General features: G+C 30.1%; 2 protein-coding genes across 4 annotated transcripts in view; one reads left to right on the top strand and one right to left on the bottom strand.

Annotated features, from left to right (window-relative positions):
- LOC123291872 (E3 ubiquitin-protein ligase Ubr3) overlaps positions 1 to 22,011 on the top strand; it is a 52,719-nt gene that overhangs the window by 11,711 nt on the left and 18,997 nt on the right. The gene's annotated exons all lie outside the window — the stretch shown is intronic.
- Positions 751 to 20,934, bottom strand: LOC123291881. 3 transcript variants are annotated; one of them, XM_044872319.1, is made up of 8 exons: positions 20,866 to 20,934; positions 16,386 to 17,056; positions 5,522 to 5,801; positions 4,718 to 4,935; positions 4,432 to 4,652; positions 3,674 to 4,060; positions 3,021 to 3,305; positions 751 to 1,054 (listed from the first exon to the last, which is right to left on the bottom strand). In XM_044872319.1, the coding sequence occupies exons 2-8, from the start codon at positions 16,995 to 16,997 to the stop codon at positions 826 to 828; spliced, it is 2,232 nt and encodes a 743-aa protein (XP_044728254.1). In that variant the 5' UTR covers positions 16,998 to 17,056; positions 20,866 to 20,934; the 3' UTR covers positions 751 to 825. The 3 variants fall into 3 exon arrangements, with proteins under 3 accessions (XP_044728254.1, XP_044728256.1, XP_044728255.1); XM_044872320.1 differs by lacking the exon at positions 751 to 1,054 and adding an exon at positions 2,543 to 2,801; XM_044872321.1 differs by lacking the exons at positions 16,386 to 17,056; positions 20,866 to 20,934 and adding an exon at positions 6,531 to 7,086.

Raw genomic sequence — 22,011 nt, 5'->3', positions numbered from 1 at the left:
GCCTTCATGGAGGACGATGAAACCTCCATACATATTATTTTCACCCGTAGAAACCTGCAGGTGTAGAATGTTTTGGTCCGAAACCTTGGATATATCAATCCTGGGAAAAATCCCGGCGGAGAACCTGTGTGAATACTGCGTAGCGTCTGGCCTCGACAGAATACAATAGCTTCATTTGCTTAATATAGCATCCCTTATCCAGAGACGTCTTGCCTACGGGTGGTCGGTTGTTCTTAAAAAGAACACAGAGGACCCCTTGGTCTAGATGCCAAGGATTCATTTGCGGTACCCATGAATACACGTCCGAAACGAAACTTTAAAATTGAAATTAACATACTGCGACCAAGAAAAGATTTGTTCTGATTTCCCGCTTTTTATACCATGTATAATTGCAATATATATCAAGGTATACTAAGTTTTTTTCCCAATTTTGTAACGCTTAAAAATATTGATGCTACGAACAAAATTTTGGTATAGATGTTCATAAAATTACCTAAAGTCCATTTTCGGTTGTCTGTCTGCCCGTCACAGATTCAAGATATATTTATAGCGTGTTCTGTTAGACTCTACCTACTGTGTGATAAACCACAATCGGGAGTTTATTAAATATAAATGTTAACTTCACTTCAATTTTCTTGGGGTTTCTGGGCTATCCATTAGAAAAATGATCTTAAAAATCCGTCAGTATGACTTGCTATTTACTAGAAAGACTAAAATTAGTGAGGATTGGGAGAGAAATCATAAAACAAATTAAAGAAAAATGAAAATTTTTATTTTATATATAAAAAACAGAAATTAGCATAGAATTGTTTTACCGCCCCGTTCCTAAACGTCATAAGTTATTGCCAGTTGTTTTAACGGCAAAGTTGTTTTACGAAAACGTAAAACTGTACCAATAACTATACCAATAAGTAAAATTGGAATTAAATAAACTATAAAGAAATATTTATTATGGACACAGTCTTCTTCGTAAAAATCCAAATCTGTTATAACCCCGTTTTGAGCTTCACTTTTTAATTCACTTTTTAATTCGCTTTGAATAGGATAAAATATTCTACAAAATATTTTAGAAAATTTTTAAAATGTGTCTTATATAGTTTGGAAAAAAAAATTGTTCTAGTGCAAAGTTTCACAAACTCAAGTTAAAAATTAATAAATTAAATATTACGAGCTTTGTTTTTTGGTTTAGTCAAAAAAATTTCTTATTTGTTAGCTCCTTGTATTCTGAGCTGTTCGTTATAGAAACAAATGAATCTTAGAAATCTATCAATGACTTGATTGAAATAGGTTTTTGTCCTAAAGAAAAATTGATTTATTAAAATTGATTAAAACACTATTTGCATTACATACAGTGAAACAAACCTGGTTAAGTTAGACATCAAGGGCATTGCAAATTTGTCTCACTTATAGAGGTATTCCACTTACCCAGTGTCAAAATAGGATTATTAGAGATTGTGTCTACAGAGGGTTTCATTATTAGAAGTCAGAATACAGGTTATTTCAGTTACAAAGTTATAAGTCAGAGTTATAGAGATATATCCAGTTATGAATACCGAACCTTAAAATTTTGCAAAATTTTGTGCCTTTTCTTTAATCATAGGTACACTTGTTACGAAGTTGCTTGACCGATGTTAGCAGACACTGTTCAAGTTCAGGATATATTGATAAGCGTACACGTTTTAGTTTTCCTTGTCCTTCAGAACCATTGTGATTGAATTTTGTCTTTATTCTGAATTATTCTACAGAGTAGGATTTTGGCACATTAAATTCGACAAAGACTACATCGCGTATCTTCCCACTTTCATAAAGAGATATTAACTTCAGTTTTTCACGTACTGATAACGATTTGAGCCTACGTTTCGATATTTTTCAAATAAACATCCGTATGATAGTAAAGCAAAACTAAAACTGAAGATCTTTGAGGCTCAAAATTTTTTAAGTGCGGGATTTGCGGGTAGAATAAAAAAATAAGTGAGTAAACAAACAAAAATATGTTTAATCAGTTACAGAGATTAATACATATAAAATTCACTCGCAAATATAGAGGTTTGTTTCCTCCCACTAATAGAGATAATTCAGTGCTAAAGTGTTGGGACCTCAGCATGAGTTAGAATTATGAAGGTTTCTCACTTATCCAAGTCCCACTTAATCAATTTACACTGTATTTTGCATTTTCTAAAACCAATTCAAATTTACTTCGAAAATATTGTAGAGAGTGCCATGGTGTCTTGAATGACATCACGACTTGGCATACAAGCATTTTTGTTTATGCAGGTTTATGTAGTTGTAATCAACTAATCTGCTTCGTTCTATTAAAATAGAATGTTGTTTACATAGCGATTGTTATGGTGTGACGTAATACTTTCAATACTTTCTGATTTATGTTTGCTGTCACGTGACCTAATTTTACCAAAATTATTTTATAAAACTAATATGAAAAATAATTTTGTGTTTTCCGATTTATTCATAGTAGACAAAAACCTATTATGGAATATTCAAGTATTGAGAAATTAATGGAGATAAAAAAATAATTACGAATTAATGAAAAATGAAAATGTTTATTCTATAAAAAAAAAGTAGAAATCAGCGTATGTTTATCGACCCATTCCTAAACTTCAATGTAGCCTGCTTGTTTTAATCGATATGTACGAAAATATAAAATTGTACCAATTATTATCCCAACAAATAAAAATGGGATTAAATAAACTAGAAAAAAATATCTATTATGGATACATTCTTCTCCGTTTAAATCCGAATCTCTAATAATCCCATTTTGAGCCTCACTTTCTGAATCACTTTGACTACAAAAAACATGTTAGAAAATTTAAATAAAGGATAAAAATTTGTTCTAAGGTTTCACCAACTCAAGTTAAAGTTAACAATTAATTTTTGGTAATTGACTAAAGCAAAAAAAAGAAACTCAATAAAAATTTAACTTTAACTGCGTAGCTAGCGCTAACAGAAGCTTGTGAGACCTGGCGTTATAAATACTGTTTTATAATAATAAGATAAATAATTACTTTGGTGGTTCTATAATATATGGGGTAAAGTCAAATGTTTTGATTTTTGGTGCAATAAAACCACCAGACCCTAATTGACCTTTATGGTAAATTCCAGCACCACTTAAAGGTACTGGAATCTGTGAGACCACAGATTGAGCATCTAAAAATGGTACTGTTGTTTGCGCCGCATCCTTATCAATCGCTGTGTGTGTAAAATGTAAAAATTGATTTGACTGTGAATCGGGTGCTGATGATATACGGAATTTCGTCGGTACATCTGGATTATTTAGTCGTAGTTGCCGCCTGAAAAAATAAATTATTTCATTAATAAAAAGAAAAAATTCAGCGTTAGAGTTGAGTTAACTAAGCGAATTCTCTCAGAGATTGAAAAATAAAAAACACATTTCGAAAACTAAGCGTCTAGAAAAAAATCACAAGAGTACTTTTTTGCTTAAAACTGATCTAATACTACAAAAAAAAATTTATTTTGGAAAAATTCAAAATTTTGTTCTTTGTTCAACTTACAACCACCCCCACCCCTTGTTTATCTGTCGATTTTTCTCATTAAGGAAAAAGGTAATTTAATGAAAAGTGTTTTTAGATATGTTTCAAGTGCGAATTTAGGGTTCCGTTAAAAAAAAAAGATTTCCGGTAAAAAAATTTGTAATTACCTGGGATTATCTAAACTTGCATCAGTATTATCATTACTAATCCATTCATACTGATTCTTTGGGTCCACTAATAAACCCGTTGAAAAGTTGAATGGTCGTGCTTGAATTTCAAAATTTAAATGAGATCCAACTTTACGGAATCGTACACCAGTTACGATATGATTTGGTTTTGTTTCTAAGTCGTCTAAATCAATTGCTCGCGATTCCCATGTCAAAGTATGGTAATCTTCACCAGAAACAACACCACTATCCAAAATTGAATATTTATCGACCGGTACCCATTCTAAAGTGGCTTCGTTGATACGCCCTTTCGGTAATAATTCACCTTGTTGAATTTGTAAATGGATTATTCGATTTTCTTTAACAAATCTTAAGCCGGTTACAACTCTGGAAAAAAATTAACGATTATTGAAACTTTTTAATATTTTCGGATTGCCTTAAAGTAGTACGAGCTCCAAGACAGTTTTAGACTTAAGGTTGAAATTATTTATATCTTATTTTCAACTTTGATGATAAATTTTGTTATAACTGCATGAATGTAGAAGGAAAATAATAATAAAATTTTTCGATGTCTGTCTTGGTTTTCGAAATATTGAAAGCTGATCCCGTTAAATTTTCAGAATTGATCTAGACTTAGTCCAACTTCATATAAAAAAAATCAAGCCTTTTATCCATAAATTGCCCTGGTGCTCGTACATCCTTAATTCTTGATTAGAAATATTCCAAAAATATTCGACTTAGAACGGATTATACGTTACCTGTTGTTTCCAACATCAGCGATTACATTTCGTAAATTAAAGTATCGATCAGAATTGACTCCTTGTTCGTCACACAAGCAGAAACAATACGAACATCGCCAGAATAACCATCTCCACCAACTATCGACTTTTTGTGTCCCTCTCTGACAATATCCTTTTTTACCAAGCACTCGACCATTTTCATACTCAATATAATCGTATCGTCGACCGGAACTTGCATTCTATTTTAAAATATTCAAATTATTAATCTCAAAATTAATTTTGTTATAAAAAATTTCTAACTTACCGATGGACAGATCCACATATCGGCATCGTAATATTTACAATTGATAATTTTCCCTTTACATTTTCGTTGTTTGGAACAATATAAATCTTTATAACAACCATAATTTTCGGTGTAGGAATATTCGTTGCATGTTTCCCGACAAGTTCCGTCCTTGTTTAAATCTACTTCGTTTTCGACGTATCCTTGGAGTAATTGTGTTACTTCGATGTACGATTCACCTTTAAAAAAAGCAAAAAGATCGTTTTAAAAAAATTGGAAAATCGATTCCAAAACCGACGATTTTTTTCAGTAAAATTTCGGCGTGATTATTTTTGTAAAATTGCTTTAAAAAGTTGGAAATATACAAAACTCATAGAGATTGTCTTTTTCAACATTAGGCAACTGGGATATTGCCTTTTTTAACCCCCGAATCAAAGAAAGGGGTGTTACAAGTTTGACCACTTTGTGTTTATGTTCGTCTGTCTGCCTGTGGCATCATAGACACTAAACGGATGAACTGATTTTGTTTTTTTTTTATTTCGTTTGATTCTTTGCTATGTGCCCGAAACAACTAAAAAGTAGGCGATGATCCTCAAAATCGGTTGAGCTTGGAGAAGGCTTCAAGGAAAAAGATAATTTAACAGAGAGTGCTCTTAGATATGTTTCAAGTAAGAGCTCAGGGTTCCGTACCCGAAAAAATTGTGAGGGAATTTTTAAGTTTTGAAATTTCTCTTGTTTCGTAAAACAAATTTCACTGTGATATTGCCGTTTTCAAGCCTTATTGTTTAATTATTGAGGGAAAATTTTCTGGAAAATTATTCTTACCTGGAACATGTCGTTTTGGATCACATATCCATAAATCACGACTAGCATCTTGCATAACACTCTTAATAGCTCCAATCATTCGTTTAGTACGATCCTCATAACCTTTTCGCATCAGTTCAACTTCTCGAGTCATATTTCCTTTATTATATAATTTCATTAACATATAGGAAAATTGCATCATTGAATAGCCTTTTAATTCCGTTAATGCTAGTGTACTGTATAAATTAAATAGTAGCTGTTGTGGTGATTGCCGTAAATTACATAAATCAGAATTGGCTTCCTAAAATTAAAAACAAATGTTAGAAATATCGATAACTATATTACATAAAAACACCAAAGCGCTTTCTTCAAAGCTTATATTAATTTGAAGCATAAATATATTTCGATTTTTAATAATCAATGTTTCAACGATTTTCAATAATTTATCGACATTTTTTAAAAAACGATAGTTTTGTATCTAACTTCAAAACTGTAAGATCTAGATGTCTAATTTTCCCTCCGTTGATTGGAGGAAGATTACCAACGATTATGCTTTATCGTACAAGTCCCTGCTCCCTTATATTTATTTCCATTTCGAGAACTTGTAATCTAAAATACTTCGAAACAGTTATTAAATTAAGAGTGGGGAATTTTGAATATTGATAATAAAAACCTTAATACATTTTAAGCTTCAAAACATGGAGACTGCACAAGTAGACCGAACTCAAGCGAGAGATTGACAACGTATGTCAGAAATTATTTGTACCACTAGCGTCGCTTAGTGGGCGGGTATCATGCTAGTATTTCATAAATGCATCATATTTTTAACAACTCCGGCGTAAAAGAAACGCTAGTCTTGTTTGTGTCAACCAGTTGTTTACAGGGAGTTCGATATCCTTGTGTAGTCTCCATACTTTAAATACAAAATAAACATATTGGTTAGGATTTAAAAAAAATTGAAATTGGTTAGAATTATAAAAATCAGAAATAAATTTCTACACAGTGATTTTTGTGGTTAGTAAAATAATACCTTCAATGTCAATTCAAATAATTGTTCATTAAACACAATTTCTTGTATACGATTGCCTAATTCACTAACACCACTAAATTGAAAATCATGTATTTTTGGTTCGGAAAATTCAATCCATGTTTCTTCTGGCGATAGCGAGTATGCATTCTCTATTTGTCGTAATTGGACACGACGAAATGTTTCATAAAAATTGTACACATTACTTAATTCATATGTACGAATTATCTCCCAACTCCATAGCTTTTGTAAAAATTCTAAACCATATTCTAAGCCATGCGGATATAATTCTTTGATTCGATTATCGAATGCTTTAAAACGTCGAATAATTTCTATGCCCGCTGTTTCAACGGATAAACGATCTGTTGGATCCAATTTCGATGAATCTAATGTTTTCGCCCATAAATCTTTCTCCAAATTTATAAAGTCTATTCGTAATGTATCGATTTCCGAAATTTTATCACAGTTTATTGAATTTATTAATATTATTATACATAAAATTACTAATGTTTTTAGGCAAGCCATTTTTTTTTAATTCGATTAATGTTTTTGTTTTAAACAATTTTATCACATTTTTTTAACTACAGTTTGTGTCATTGAAATTTTTTTATTTAAATAATATTATTTTTTAAACTAATTTGGATAAAAGAAATAATCGTGACTTTGAAAATATTCTTATGATAAAAATTATTTCAAATTTATTTTTAATGATTTTCTCGGAATAAGTGTGATGATAATTAATATGGTTTTATTTCAAAGGAAAAATCTGCTTGTTATATATAAAACAATAGGGGGGAGGGGCAGATTGTATTGTCTATTCACACGAACAAAAGAGTTTTTCACCAAGAGTCATAGCACAGTTTGCAATTGTAAAATTTAGAATTTGAGTGTGGCTCTGTATCGAAGCTTGCTTGAGCTTTAAACACATTAAGTAAACCTATCGAATTTTGATTTTACCAGTTTCACAACTTATTGAAGTGATTGTTCATTGTTTAAAAAGAAACCCCCTAACTTATATCAAACCGTTCCACTGCCTAATCTAGGCAGTCGAGCTTTACAACTCAAGTTACAATGTATGCTGACTTTCGATCAGCAGGTTAGAAAATACAAATAGCAAAAAATCAGAGAAAAGATTTTACACAAAATATGTAGACTCAAATTAAGATATCTTGAGAATCGAAGATCGAGTCGTATTTTAACGTACTTTCAAGGCAAAGTTGTTGGATCTAAGGTTTTTACCAGATGGAATGCAGTCGTGGCTCTAACTGCGTCTACTAAAGGCAATTATACAGTACTAAATGAGATTTTTGATAAGAATTACGAAATAAAAATTACGTATACATATTTTTAAAAACTAAATCAGTTAAAAAAAGACAGCTATCAGACGGATTGCAAATATGGACTCTTGGCTCTACTGTAGGCAACTGAAGTTACGACTCAGGATTCTACATTTGCAGTCTGTCTTATTGAAGCCTAATTGTCGTTTTTTAACCTTATTTATTGTTTATAAATATATATACGCTTTAATTTTTATTTTGTAAAAAAACTCATTACTAAGCTGAAGGTAAATGATTATATAACGAGCGAGAATTGAATATTATTTGTTTAATAAAAACTTTGCACTAGATATTAAATTATAAACTTAAATAATCAATTTATATATCAAACTAAATAAATATAATTTCATATCTTGTACTTTGACTATTAGAGAATCAAGAATACCGTACGAGAAAAACGGGCACGCATGATACATCAATCTCTGAAACGGCTCCAACGATTTTCATGAAAATTAGTATGCAGAGGCTTTAGGGGGGTGGGGACTGTCGGTACTAAAGTATTCAGTCGCGTTTAAGTAACACACGTTTAGTATGCAGGAGGTTTTAGCAGCGAAAAATCGATCTAAATCGATCTAGCTAAGTTTCATTTTAAAAAAAGGTCGTTTTCTCTTGGAAACTTTAATCTCGCAAACGGGTCATTTTAAATAAATAACGAGCAAAGCTCGGCCATCCAGGTACTTTAATTTAAACTTGAAATGAAAATTTATTGGTTTAAAATGTAAAAAAACTCCCTAATTGAACAGAACGTTGATTGCCCTAAACTTCTTTGAAAAAGATAATTTTTAACCACACATTTTATCAAAAATTAGTTTTTAAAAAATAAGCTATTAAACACTTCTAAAACATTTCTAAAAAGTAGATTTCTTTTCAAAAAAGCTATGTCTATTTTCTAGAGTGAACAGAGATTACGAGTGAGTTTGAAGCGATTTAGTTCATCAAGAATGAACAAAAATTGAATGATCTTCAGGTCCTGTTGTCTTCGCAGAAATTTCAACTGAAAATTTATTGGTTTACTTAGTTCTTAGTTGAAATTTCTGCGAAGACAACAGGACCTGAAGATCATTCAGTTTTTTTTCATTCTTGATGAACTAAATCGCTTCAAACTCACTCGTAATCTCTTTTCACTCTAAGAAAATAGACATAGCTTTTTTGAAAAGAAATCTACTTTTTAGAAATGTTTTAGAAGTGTTTTGTCAATCGAAAATCTGGAAGCAAATATCGTGAGACCACAAATAATACTTGCATAAGATCTACGAATAACTAAGTAAACTTCAGGGCCTGAAAAATCTATTCGAAAATTTCCTCTCCGAAAATCAATCCACTTCAAATTTATCTATTAACTTTCCACACTTCATCGATTTGGAAATATAAAACAATATATTTTCATGTTTACAAAACAATGGAAATGTGATCTCATAAAAATGAAAACATATCACGATATGATTTTTAGACCGTTATGAATTATAATTTAATATGTGTTTCTAATTTATTTTAGCTGACATATGAATTTATTATGAAGGCAACGCCGCGCGGCGCGATACCCTACTTAGTTCTATATAAATTATAAACAGTAAACACTTAATAAAAAAATATATATAATTGCATGCACACACATTGTATGTAGAAACAATTTATATTAATTAATCTCATCCTCCAAAAATAATACTATTTTTATTTATATTAATTAAAAAAACACATTGCATTTATCTTATCTAGAAATAAACAAGTCTATTAAAAGTCTGTAAACAACGCGAAAAGACAAAAATTATGTCTACTTTGGTCTCTAAAAATTATTTTGAAATAAGATAACTATATCGTACAGTCATGTTCAAAAAAAATAGGACTTATTTTGAAAATAATAAGATGATAACTACCATAATTAACTGTTTAAATATCATATGAATATGCTGGTTATTAAGGATGTATGAGCGCCAGGGCAATTTTAAATAAAAAGCTTGATTTTTTTTATATAAAGTCAGACTAAGTCTAAATCAATTCTGAAAATTTTAGGGGAGGTTGTCAGATTATTTAAAATAAATAAATGACTTCAAAAACAATGGTTTTATAGTGAAATGGTAGATGGATGATATGTTTTCATAGATTTTTCCAAAACATGGAAATTAAAAAAAAAAATATTTAAATTAAAGTGAAAACCTTAATAAATTATTGAAAACAAAAAAAAACCGTTTTATCCGACTAATTAAGGATGTATAAGAAGTGGGGTAAAGATAAATTTAAAAAAAATATATATTCAATTTTGATGATTAATTATGTTATAAATGGCAATATAAGACGAAAAGTAAGAATAAAATTTATCGATATCTGGAACAATTTTCAAAATATCGAAAATTGAAAATTTTGTTTAATTATTTAGCTTTCAATATTTCCAAAACTAAGGCAAATATCGAAAAATTTTATTCTTATTTCTCGTCTACATTCATGAAGTTATAACAAAATTTATCATCAAAGCATCTAATTAAATGTCCATAATAAATTAGAGTGTGGCAGTCGAACCATCCCCTAACAGATATGATTCAATTATAAGCACATTTATATTTACTACCGTTTTCGAAATACTTTTAAAATACTCTTAGGAAACTTTCTGAATTTAAAAAAAGCAATTGACTTTTTATTTCAATAATATAATTGAGATTGTTAAATTAAAATGTTTATTAACCTCGATTAGATTAAAATAAATCTCTCGCAAGTTGGAAAAAATTATGATTTATTAGCTTATTTTGTTTGGGCAATCATCTATCAAATTTTAACTATTGTCTACGACTTTGAAACGATCACTATCTGTATTTTATTTGTGCAATATTCGAACACATTTATACCACTTGAAATTTTTGTTAGGTGTGATTAAAATATGAATCATTCGAAGAATAGCTCAAGCGATTTGAAATTTTATCAATTAAAAAATAATTGATTATGAAATGTACAGAAATATTTATTGAGTTTGTAATTCAAATTTAAGTTAGAATATAGGTTATTGGTAAATTTTCTGATTATTCTAAGATATAATAGCAAAAATTCTACTTCTGAATATTTCTAGAATCTTACAACTTCTAACATATTGGCTGTCAGTTTACTCGCTACGCTGAAATAAATACTCTCGATACACGAGAATGTATCGAGATGTCCTGAGGCGGAACACACTTAGACCAAAGGGTCCGTTTGATACTGAAAAAAGGTTAGCCCATTCCCGGCCATTTAGAGCTGTGTAAGTACAGCAGGAGTGCTTTGACGTCATCGGACTTAATATCGAAGATTCAAATTGGACTGGTCTGTGACAGAGAAGATGTGACATTGTTTCTTCTTCCTCCCTACTGTGACAACTCCTGGTGTGAGATACACTTGGAGTGGGACACACTTAGACCAAAGGGTCCGTTGTGATGAAGAAAAAAAAAAGGTTGGCCCATTCCCGACCATTACTCCATGAACCAATCGGAGCTGTTTAAGTTCAGAGGAGTGCTTTGACGTCAACGGACTTAGGGTCTGACAAGTCGTCAAAGAAAGGCTGGCTCAAATTAACGAATCTTCTCATGGCAAGAGCTGGACTGTGACAGAGAAGACGATATATTGTTTCTTCTTCCTCCCTACTATGATAACTCCTTCAAAACTCGTGATACATTGTCAGGCCCAGGCGTACATAAGAACCTTCATACTTTGCTAAGATATTCGGCCAAGTCTTTATACTTTGTTAAGATTTCGAGAACAATTCATTTATAAACGTTAATTGGGGAATTACGCCAATGTATATAAACTACGATATCTATACAATGCATTCTGTACCTGTTTTAAGGACCTCTAGGCAATACTAATATTTTTGCGAATAAGTAAATATGTATAAGTGAAAGTTCAAAATATTAACGACTATTATCAAAGTTAATTAAAGTATACTTGTATATGTAATATAGTAAAAACATCTTTTTATATACATACATAAAGTACACACATATATTTATTACTTATTAGGAAATTATTAACATAAAATGAATATAATAATAATAAATAAATGAAAATTTCTTTTTGATATCATGAAACCATGCGGTTCATATTCATACATCATAAATATTTTATTGCATAAGCTCCTCTAGCCTAGCGAATGTTAAACTAACCGTATCATCATGATTGTATTTATTTTTTTTAAATAAAATTACATTATTTGATTAGTTTCATCTAACATCCTGTAATTTTTCAAATTTTTAAGTAGTCATGTTTGAACGAAGCCTTAGAAACAACTGAACTAATTTTAAATTGGCAATCAACGTACGTTACAACTCTCGTTTGATTCTGGTGAAGCTGGAAGTTTAATCTAGAGACTCCTAGCTAGAGCCTTGATTAACTTCCACACTATATAGACCACAACTTCTGATTGGCTCTTTTGTAGCTGAAAGTTTATCCTAGAGATCCCCTAGCTATCCTGGGTTAATTTCCACTCTAGATAGACTTAGTATTGCTCGGGAGATCCTTACTTTTGTACTCTACAGCTAAAGGTTTAGAGAGCCTTAGCAAGAATTTAGGGTAATGTAAACACCACATAAAGAAAGCTACAATGAATGCTTTATGCCTCTGAAGTAAACAAAATCGCGTTTCTTGTCTGAATTGGGTCTGTCAATAATAATTTAGCTTCGAACATTAATATTTCTAATAAACTATAATAAAAAATGACGAGTGCTTAGTTGTCATTTTCTGAGCGCTTTGTGTTATTTATATCTTTTTGGAAACTCTAGAAAGAGATGACACAACTCTAGAATATGGAAGGATCGTAAGAGAACTCAATGTAATTAGCTTTAGGGGAAGTTATTTATGCCAAATGTTGTAATCGAAATGCTCGAAATCAAACATAATTTCATTGGATACCATCTTTGCTTCTTATTGAAAGGCAAAATTACCAACTTAAACAAGAAATTCAACAACTTACAGTTTTAATTGTTCATATATCGTGCATATTAGTGATTGAAATTCAAATTGCCGTAAATCTATCGATTTTACGAACGAGTTTTTGATTTTATATACAGTGTCTCGCAATTAAGATGAAGACACTCTCATATTTTCATTCATACAGAGTGATGGGTTTAAATTTTTTAAGATACTTAATCGAAATCTGAACTTTAAACTCAGCCTACTATAAATTGACAAATAGGGCCAATTTCTAATATTTTGCCTAACGTCAGAGATGGTTAGAGATATTGAAAAAATTATTAGAAAAAGTTCCGACATACTGTATATATTCGTTAACGGAATCGACATTTTTCAGCATTAAAATATGCTAGTTATTTAGAATACCCTCGCAATATATACAAGTTCCAAAAAATTATAAAAATTAAAAAATGTAAGAGCCAAAGATACACTTTGAAAAACAAGCACTCAAAAGGATAATCACAGCGGATTACGGATTTGTATCCTTTTTGTTATAGAGAAAATCAACCCTAAATATGTATCAATTTACACAGAAAAGAAACCTACATTTCCTCTAACTTGAAATCAATATTGAATTACTTCGAATCGTAATATATCTCAAAAAATACATTTTTTTTCTTATTGAGCGCTTAATTTATTTACACAACCATCCAAGGTTATTTAAGAAATAATAATAAAATCCTGTTATGTAAAAAAATTCATATTTTAATCTTCATACTAATTAAAGGAAAAAAACTACTAAAATCAATATTTACAACTTAAGCCTACTTAAGATTTTTTTTAAATGCAAAATTCATAAATTAAGGACTTTAATTATCATCACACTTAAGATTCGTCGAAACAAAAAACTATCGTATGAGAAACATATGAATCACGAACACTTTGTTTTTAAAAACAAAAATAAACACACTTCACTTGTTTATGTTTAAAAACACAAAGAAACGAATTTCTTAGAAATATATTGATAAAGAAAAAGGTACCATAAGTGTACCGGACAACAAACTATGTACAACTGTTTTCAGTGTCAACGGATTTGTGTATATACCCCATAATAATATTGTCAGCGATTCTGTGTGCTATTGCGCTCGGTTCACACGTCATCAACATGTCTCACTCATAAATAAATAGTGGGAGACTAAATTTTATTGAATGTATGAATAAATTCATTTATGATAGGTCTAGAGCCAGGCATAGTATTTTACAAGTCATTTCAGAACGCCTGGAAATTTGAAAGGCTGTTGTCAAGGATGCTTCTTAGCCAGGGATTCGTTCAGGGGACTCAAAAAATTTCAATTCAATTTCAATCTTAAAACCGATTAACATTCAATGGATACGGAACCCTAAACTAGCAGTTGAAACGTATCTAAGAACATTCTCCATTAAATTAGCTTTTTTCTTAGAGCCTTCTCCAAACTGAACAGATTTTGAGAATCATCGCCTATTTTTTAGTTGTTCCGGGAACGGAACCCTAAACTCGCACTTGAAAAATAGCTAAGAACACTCTCCATTAAATTACTTTTCAAAAAAAAAAAAAAATCAAAAACAGTTCATATGTTAAGGTGCTATGATGGCTCAGACAGACAAACATACACACACATATAGCGGTCAAATTTATAACACCGCTTTTTTTGGATCGGGGGTTAAAAATAGTAATTTTTAGTGTTCGGGCAAAGAACATAGTATTCAATATCTTTTTATTTATCTAAGATTTAAAGAAAATTTATCACCTTGAAGCTTGGTGTACGAGTACAAATTTTCTAGCCCATCCCCTGAGAGAGAAGTAGTTCCTTACTAGGAAATTTTTACTAAAGGACAAATTTTTTGGGTAGAGCTTGACATGGCAACCTCTAACTAAAATTGTCAACTTTTGTGAAATGACAATCGAATAAATACTACGTTTGGTTCTAGACTACATAATTTAATTTATTTCAACTACCTATATCATATGACTAAACATTGGGCCTTGTTATAAAAGTTTAGTACTCTAAACAAAAAATTCTTTGTTGATTAACAAACCATGGCTTGTCAGTTTTATTTGTCTTTCAAGGTTAATCAAACAAAGGATTAATGTATCCTTAAAATCCCTACATTATTTTTTAAAATGGTAGCCTTATTGATCTTTGAATAATTTGTGGTTTGGCAAGAAAAACTAAATTACTTTAAATGGCTTTCAAAAACCAGACAGAAAGTCTATGTAACTTGTAATGTAAAGGCTTGTTCACACGTTTAAGGGTTGGCACCTCGCTGATGAACGAAACGCCTTGTGTTTTGAAAATGTAACTTGTAATGTAAAAGCCTGTTCACACGTTTGAGGTAGGTACTTCGTTGATGAAAGAAACGCTTGGGTACCTCGTTGATACTGAAATATCTGAATGGCGAGCTCAATTGTTTTTAGAGACTGTAAATTAATTTAAATTCTTCATGAATCCTATTGTACGTAAATTTGAAAGTTAAAACACTAGAAATTGACTAACCGAGACTAAAATTATCGACAGTTCCTATCAAGTAGACGCACACCTTTAGAAATAACACTTATCCAAAATTTTTATTAACATATTGTTGGATTATAGAACTATTTTCGTTGAATATTGAATACCAAATAAACAATTTGGTAATGACTACTGAACCCTCAGTTTTAAAATTTCAATAAACACTTGATGCACTTTTTTCTTAATATAAATAAAACCACTAGAGTTAACTTCATGAAAGATGAACCTCCAAAATTCAAAAGTGGGAAGAGGCATTATTCATTCACAATCATGAATAATAATAGCATATAAAAATCGGTATATAGGCGGTGTGTATTAAAATTCTCAATTTTTCCTGTTTTTAATATGAATTTTCTGTAAAAAAAGTGCTCCATGCAAATTGCAAACCAAAGTCTTCAGGCATGCTTCCATATATGTACCACAAAAATGTGTTCTTTGCTGCTACTGTCTATTTTGCACACAAAAGAGAAGAGAAAAATCTATCTTTCACACAAAACCATATTCATTGGGTGCAGAACAGAGATAATTTTTTACGCAATGCGTATATAAATGATTAAAACCAAAGAATTGTAAGATAGAGGATAAGGTCGCTTATACAGGGCACGAATGCCATCAGTGTTTGGGTCCGATAAATACTTTCAATACAACAGATTCAGTACGATATTGTTACTCAGAACGCAGTGAAAGCGCGTAACCCAGAGGTCCTGAAATCGCAACTACGCTCTGCTAACAGCTAATTTTTATATCATGTATATATAATATATATCAAGAGTATACTAAATTTAGTACCAAGTTTGTAACGCTTAAAAATATTGATGAACAAAATTTTAATATAGATGTTCATAAAATCATCTTATTAGCCCATTCTCGTTGAAATTCGTATACTCTTTTTAACATTGCCAAGTAATAGGAGCCTCTCCTCTATCGCATGCTTTTTGATCATAACTTTAAAATTGTGCCATTTATGTAATATGTATTGCATATAATACTATTTAGTATGAAACTGCTTTTGCTACCAGCTCCCGTTTTGCAGCCAACGAATAACCAATCCAAATACTCTTCCAAACCGTCACCTTTAAAAACTATAAAAATAAAGGATCTCTTACCTGTTCATTATCGTTAATTAAATATAAAATACCACGATCAACAAAATCGTAACCCTCTGGTACAATTAAATAATGTATTCGTGACAATAACGATTGTACCGAGCCCGGATCATGTGACACAACTTTCATTGCAAAATCTTCTAAAGTTAATCGTTCAATTTGTGTATCGTTAACATAATTTAACATATAATTATAGGCCACATTAATTTGGGTAATCATATTCGCTAAATCATTTCGTTGTAACTCATATTTTAATCGGTTTGGTAATTGTTGTAGTAAATTTTCCATTGAATCCCCACCACTTAAACGACCCACAGTCGATGTAATTTTGGTCATTTGACGTGATATTTCTTCCACATAACGTAGTATTTTTTGCTCACGACCTTTTAATAATGGTATTTCATTTTGTTCTGGATTGTTTTCATTAATTTCTGATGCAACTGTTTCATATGCGGTAAATAATTTTCTGGCAACATTATAACTAGTTTCAATTACATCGACTGCATCACCAAAACCAAACGATTGAACTTCGTTCGGATTATTTGCTAGAAATATTAAAGTTATTGTAATTATGACTCCATTTTGGATATAGTCTGCCCAAGATTGTCTCATTTTTCTACCACTCTTTTAAAAATTAACTCATTGAGCTCTTTATCGATTGAGGTTTTTATCTGTAATTCAAATAAAATAATAATAACTTAATATAATTTCAAGAAACCGATTTTTTTCGTACATAATTTATGTACAGTGAAACTTGGTTAAGTGAGAACCTCCATAATTGAAACTCATGCTGAGGTCCCAACACTTTTGCACTGAATTATCTCTGTTAGTGGGACGAAGCAAACTTCTATATATGGGATTCGTTCTTTCTATTTTATCGTCATCGTCAGAGAATGAATTTTATATGCATTAACCTCTGTAACTGAAAACTGAGATAACATCGTTTTGTTTGTTTATTCACTTTTCTTATTCTACCCGGCAATTTCGCACTTAACTAGTTTTGCTTTACTATCATACGGATGTTTATTTGAAAAATGCCGTGACGAAGGCTCAAATCGTTATCAGTACGTGAAAAACTGAATTTAATATCCGTTTATGAAAGTGGGAAGACACGCGATGAAGTTTGTGTCAAATTTAATGTGCCAAAATCTACTCTTTGTAGAATACTTCAGAATAAAGATAAAATTCAATCACAATGTCCTGAAGGACAAAGAAAACTAAAACGTATACGTTTATCAGAACATCCTGAACTTGAACAGTGTTTGCTAACATGGGTCTAGCAACTTCTTAACAAAAACAATCCGGTAAGTAGACGAAGATTAAAGAAAAGGTACAAGATTTCGCGCGAAGGTTCAGTATTCATAATTTTTGTAAAAGTTGGTTGGAAGTATTTAAAAATAGAAACGATTTAGTTTTCAAAACAATTTGGGGAGAAAGTAACGCTGTTGATATATATACGGGGTGTTCCAAACCACCCGTCCAGGCTGATTATTCTGAATAGTTTTCAAAAAAAATTGAAACGAAAAAACACGTATCAAATATTTTTTGAAACTCTATCTAACCATACCAAAAACACCCTCCACCCTCAACCCCTGTTAGGGGTAGGGGGTGTAACTTGAAAAAATCAAATGGAAACCCCTATTTTTTTCTGCAGATTTGGATTCTTCAGAAGAAAAGACAAACATTTTGTCTAAGAAATTTTTCCCGATTTTCGGTAGATCACGCTACAATCGACAAAAATCGTTCTTTTAGATTTGGCATTAGAATTGCAGTTCAAGTGAAGGCGAGAAAAGTTTTTTGAGTCGAGAATAGTTATTTTCAATTTTGTTTTTGTTTTTTTGAAGAAAAGACTATTCTGTTTTTGTTTTTCATATTTTATTATGATTTAGAAAAATTATTTTTGTAAAAATGTTTTTTTTTATTTTGGAAAGTCTGAAAAAAAATTAAATCTAAAATGATTCATATCTAATTCTTTCTAAGAGCTTTATTTAGCATCCTCCCAATTGTCTAGTGGTTTACCTCAATTACCGCAATTCGACATTTTCGCTTCTCTTTTATTTTCGTTGAATTTCTAACTTTTGTGTTGCTTTTGTTTTGTTTTTGTTTTGGTTCTGTGTGTTTGTGTTTTTATTTTTATTTTTACTTTTTCGTTTTGATTTTTGTCATTGAACGGCGCAATTCTTATGCCAAATCTAAAAGAACGATTTTTGTCGATTGTAGCGCGATCTACCGAAAATCGGGAAAAATTTCTTAGACAAAATGTTTGTCTTTTCTTCTGAAGAATCCAAATCTGCAGAAAAAAATAGGGGTTTCCATTTGATTTTTTCAAGTTACACCCCCTACCCCTAACAGGGGTTGAGGGTGGAGGGTGTTTTTGGTATGGTTAGATAGAGTTTCAAAAAATATTTGATACGTGTTTTTTCGTTTCAATTTTTTTTAAAAACTATTCAGAATAATCAGCCTGGACGGGTGGTTTGGAACACCCAGTATAGTATATATACCTAGATAAGATAACATTAATTCGTCTATAAGTGAGACAAATTTGCAGATCTCTTGATGTTTCACTTAACCAGGTTTCACTGTATTAGTAAGAAAAGTAAGGAGACGAGCAGATGTTACCTATTAAAAGTGGGAGATCTACTTAAAGAGAGACATATTTGCCATAGTATCTATAAAAACAACACGTGACAATTTTTTTTTTTTATAAAAAAAATTATTTTTTATGCAAAATATGGAATATTCAAAAAGAATTTTATAGCAAAATTACTTCAAATAATATTTGATAATAATTAAACAGAAAACAATTCATAATTTTATATCAAAACTATTTTTGTAAATGTACAGATGAAATATTATAAGTGGACACAAATAATATTATGACGTACTTCTTTCGAAAAAATACTGTGAGGGGGATTCACCTTTAACCCTAAAAATCATTTAAATATTTCATATGCATCCTAGAGGATATTATTTCTTTATTTAGAAGTGAATTAATAGAAAATGGAAATATTTTACTTTTACAAAACATACGAAAACGCCAAAAATTTTAAACTTTTTACTGTTTATATTTTACTGCATGATTTAAAATATTATGTAATAGAGAGCAGTGCCCTAGTGTGAAATGAGCTTTAATTTTTAGTTAAATACACCCTACATATATTACAAAAACGCTTGTTAAGCAAAAAAATATGTAACAAATATTTTGATTCATTTAAAAATAACCCCAATTCATATTGCAATCTTCTTTTTTGATTTTTTTAAATAATCATATGACATCATAAAAGTTGCCAATGCAATGGCGTAATAAAATTGTTTAATCTGACGACAAATTTAAGAAATATTCATTCATCAAAAGCTCATCAAATTTTGAAGGAAGATTTTTTTAAGAGTTGTAGGGAGTTAATTTGAAATAAAGATAGGTACTAGAAACTCATTGGGGTTGTATATTTTCGCTACGGCATTAAACCCTGGCGATTTATAACTTAGGCAAGCATACCATTTTTTTAAACGTATACAGGTGGTCGGACAGAAGTAACGGGCGCCCTTGTTGTATCGGATAGAAAGGAAATTCTAAGGCGAAAAGTCCTCTTCCTAAACATTCACAACTTGCATTCATGACTCACTTCCACAGTTTCTTAGTATTTTCCCTCCCTCCTGTCTTACCGGTGTATCGCGCTTCTGATTGACTGTCTATTTTAATTAATGTATCGGATCAAAAAATGGAATTATATTTATTTTCTTTCTAATGCAACAAGAGCGTCCGTTATTTCTGGAACGCCCTGTATGGCACATTTAAAATTTAAATAAGGCATTAAGCATTTCTTGTTTTGTAAAAATCGAGGAGAAAGTGTAAAGAATGTAGATGAACCATTTTTAAATGCCTTTCTTCCCAAAATTTTTAGAAATAATATGTAAATGTACCACCTTCAATATTCGAGAATCTCTCAGTTTTTTTATAAAAGATTTCAATAAATTTTATTTTGAAATAACCGGAAATAATGAGCATGTAAAACTATCAATTATTTTTTCACAAAAGTCAACTTTTCATGGTCAATAATGGAATATTAAAAAAAAAACCTTATTTTAATATTTTTATTGAAATATTTTTATTAATTATAATAATTCTCAGACAATACGAGATTATTTATTTGATATCCTTTCCTATGTATGAGTATGTTCCCATTGTTTTTTCTAGGGAAAATAATGTTTGTTTTTGTTTTCCTTAAAAATTATGAACCATAAGAAATTTGTCGAAATAAAAATTTCTTAGTTCCGTACTAACCGGTTTAGTTTTTTTCTTAAAGTCCTGGTTAGGGGGCAAATGATTCAAATGACAAAAATCACATAACACCATTTGAATTAAAATTATCGTATAAAACATTCCAACTTGTAATTAAAATATTATATTACTTAAGTCATTCTCAGAAATATGATTTCTACTTAAACAAAGAAAGAATAATTATTTATTTAAAACACTTACCCCGCTAAAGTCTTAAATCTAAATACTATGACTAATTTTATCACAATATAAAATTATTATTTTAATTAATTATTATTAAAAATATTAATTATTAGTTTGAAAACACAAAATATTTTTATAGAAAGTTGCTAAATTAACAACAAATTTCATATTTATTTAAATAAAATCATTTATTTTATTTAAATCATAGCAACGGTCTTATAAATTTTTTAAAACTTATATAAAAATATTATAATAATAGATTGTAATTTAACAGATGTGTACTCGTCTCTATTTACCAACTGTACTCAGTAACTAAAGAACTGCAATTTGTAAACCATTTTTTTTTTTTATTACTTCGATCACAATGTACGATCAGTGCTGCCCTCAATGGTTATATATTTAGTCCAATGGCTTTAGTTTATTCGCTCCGAGCGTGAATTTCGTTTCCATGACAACGATACACTACTTTAATTATAGAATTAATGGATGCATATATAATTGTGTGGATTGCATTGAAAACTTACATTTAAAATTTAATATTCTTGTTTCACAAATTTAAATAAATAATTACGATAATTAACATTTGAAAAATAATATTTGTACAATTTGATTTCTTATTTTCACAATTTTTAATGCATTAAGTTTAATTAATTAGTGTTTTTCAATCATTTTAATTTGACAGTTTCTATATCATTAACATGTAAATAATTGCAAATTAGTCATAACAGCCCACTTTATCTCCAAAATTTTTCACTTAAAGCGCTGGCATCGATTTTATTATCCCTACCATGACTACGCACACAACGAATAGAGATCATTTGTATTTGTATGTTGAAGTTGAAAGTAACAGTATTAATATTAATTTGAATTTATTAATCCTATTCATTCTTTTGATTCGAGTACAGTTATTCATAAAAATATAATTTGAAAAAAAGTTTTTTATTATTTTAAATGATAAGAGACACGTTTTTAAATTTCTTAAGGTTAAAATGTCATTTCAATACTTTTTTTGTTTACATTTTATTCAATAAAAAATTTAAAACTAAGCCAGAAAAAAATTGCTTCTTTTTCAAAATTAATTTCAGAATTCAATTGCCATGTGAACTCTACTTGGTTATACAGGGTGAAACAAGACCGGTAACAATAAATTATAAGGAGATTGAA

Source organism: Chrysoperla carnea, chromosome 2 (genome assembly GCF_905475395.1).
Source record: "Chrysoperla carnea chromosome 2, inChrCarn1.1, whole genome shotgun sequence".
NCBI classification, from domain to species: Eukaryota; Metazoa; Arthropoda; class Insecta; order Neuroptera; family Chrysopidae; genus Chrysoperla; species Chrysoperla carnea.
The sequence above is the reverse complement of the archived record's forward strand: the minus strand, read 5'-3'. Positions and strand labels throughout refer to the sequence as shown.

Coding starts and splice junctions, on each gene's coding strand:
- LOC123291881 (XM_044872319.1), bottom strand. CDS start 16,997: ATGAGACAATCTTGGGCAGACTATATCCAAAATGGAGTCATAATTACA. Junction 4,653..4,717: donor ATATGTGGATCTGTCCATCG/GTAAGTTAGAAA, acceptor ATTTTAAAATAG/AATGCAAGTTCCGGTCGACG. Junction 3,306..3,673: donor GCAAGTTTAGATAATCCCAG/GTAATTACAAAT, acceptor TTATTTTTTCAG/GCGGCAACTACGACTAAATA.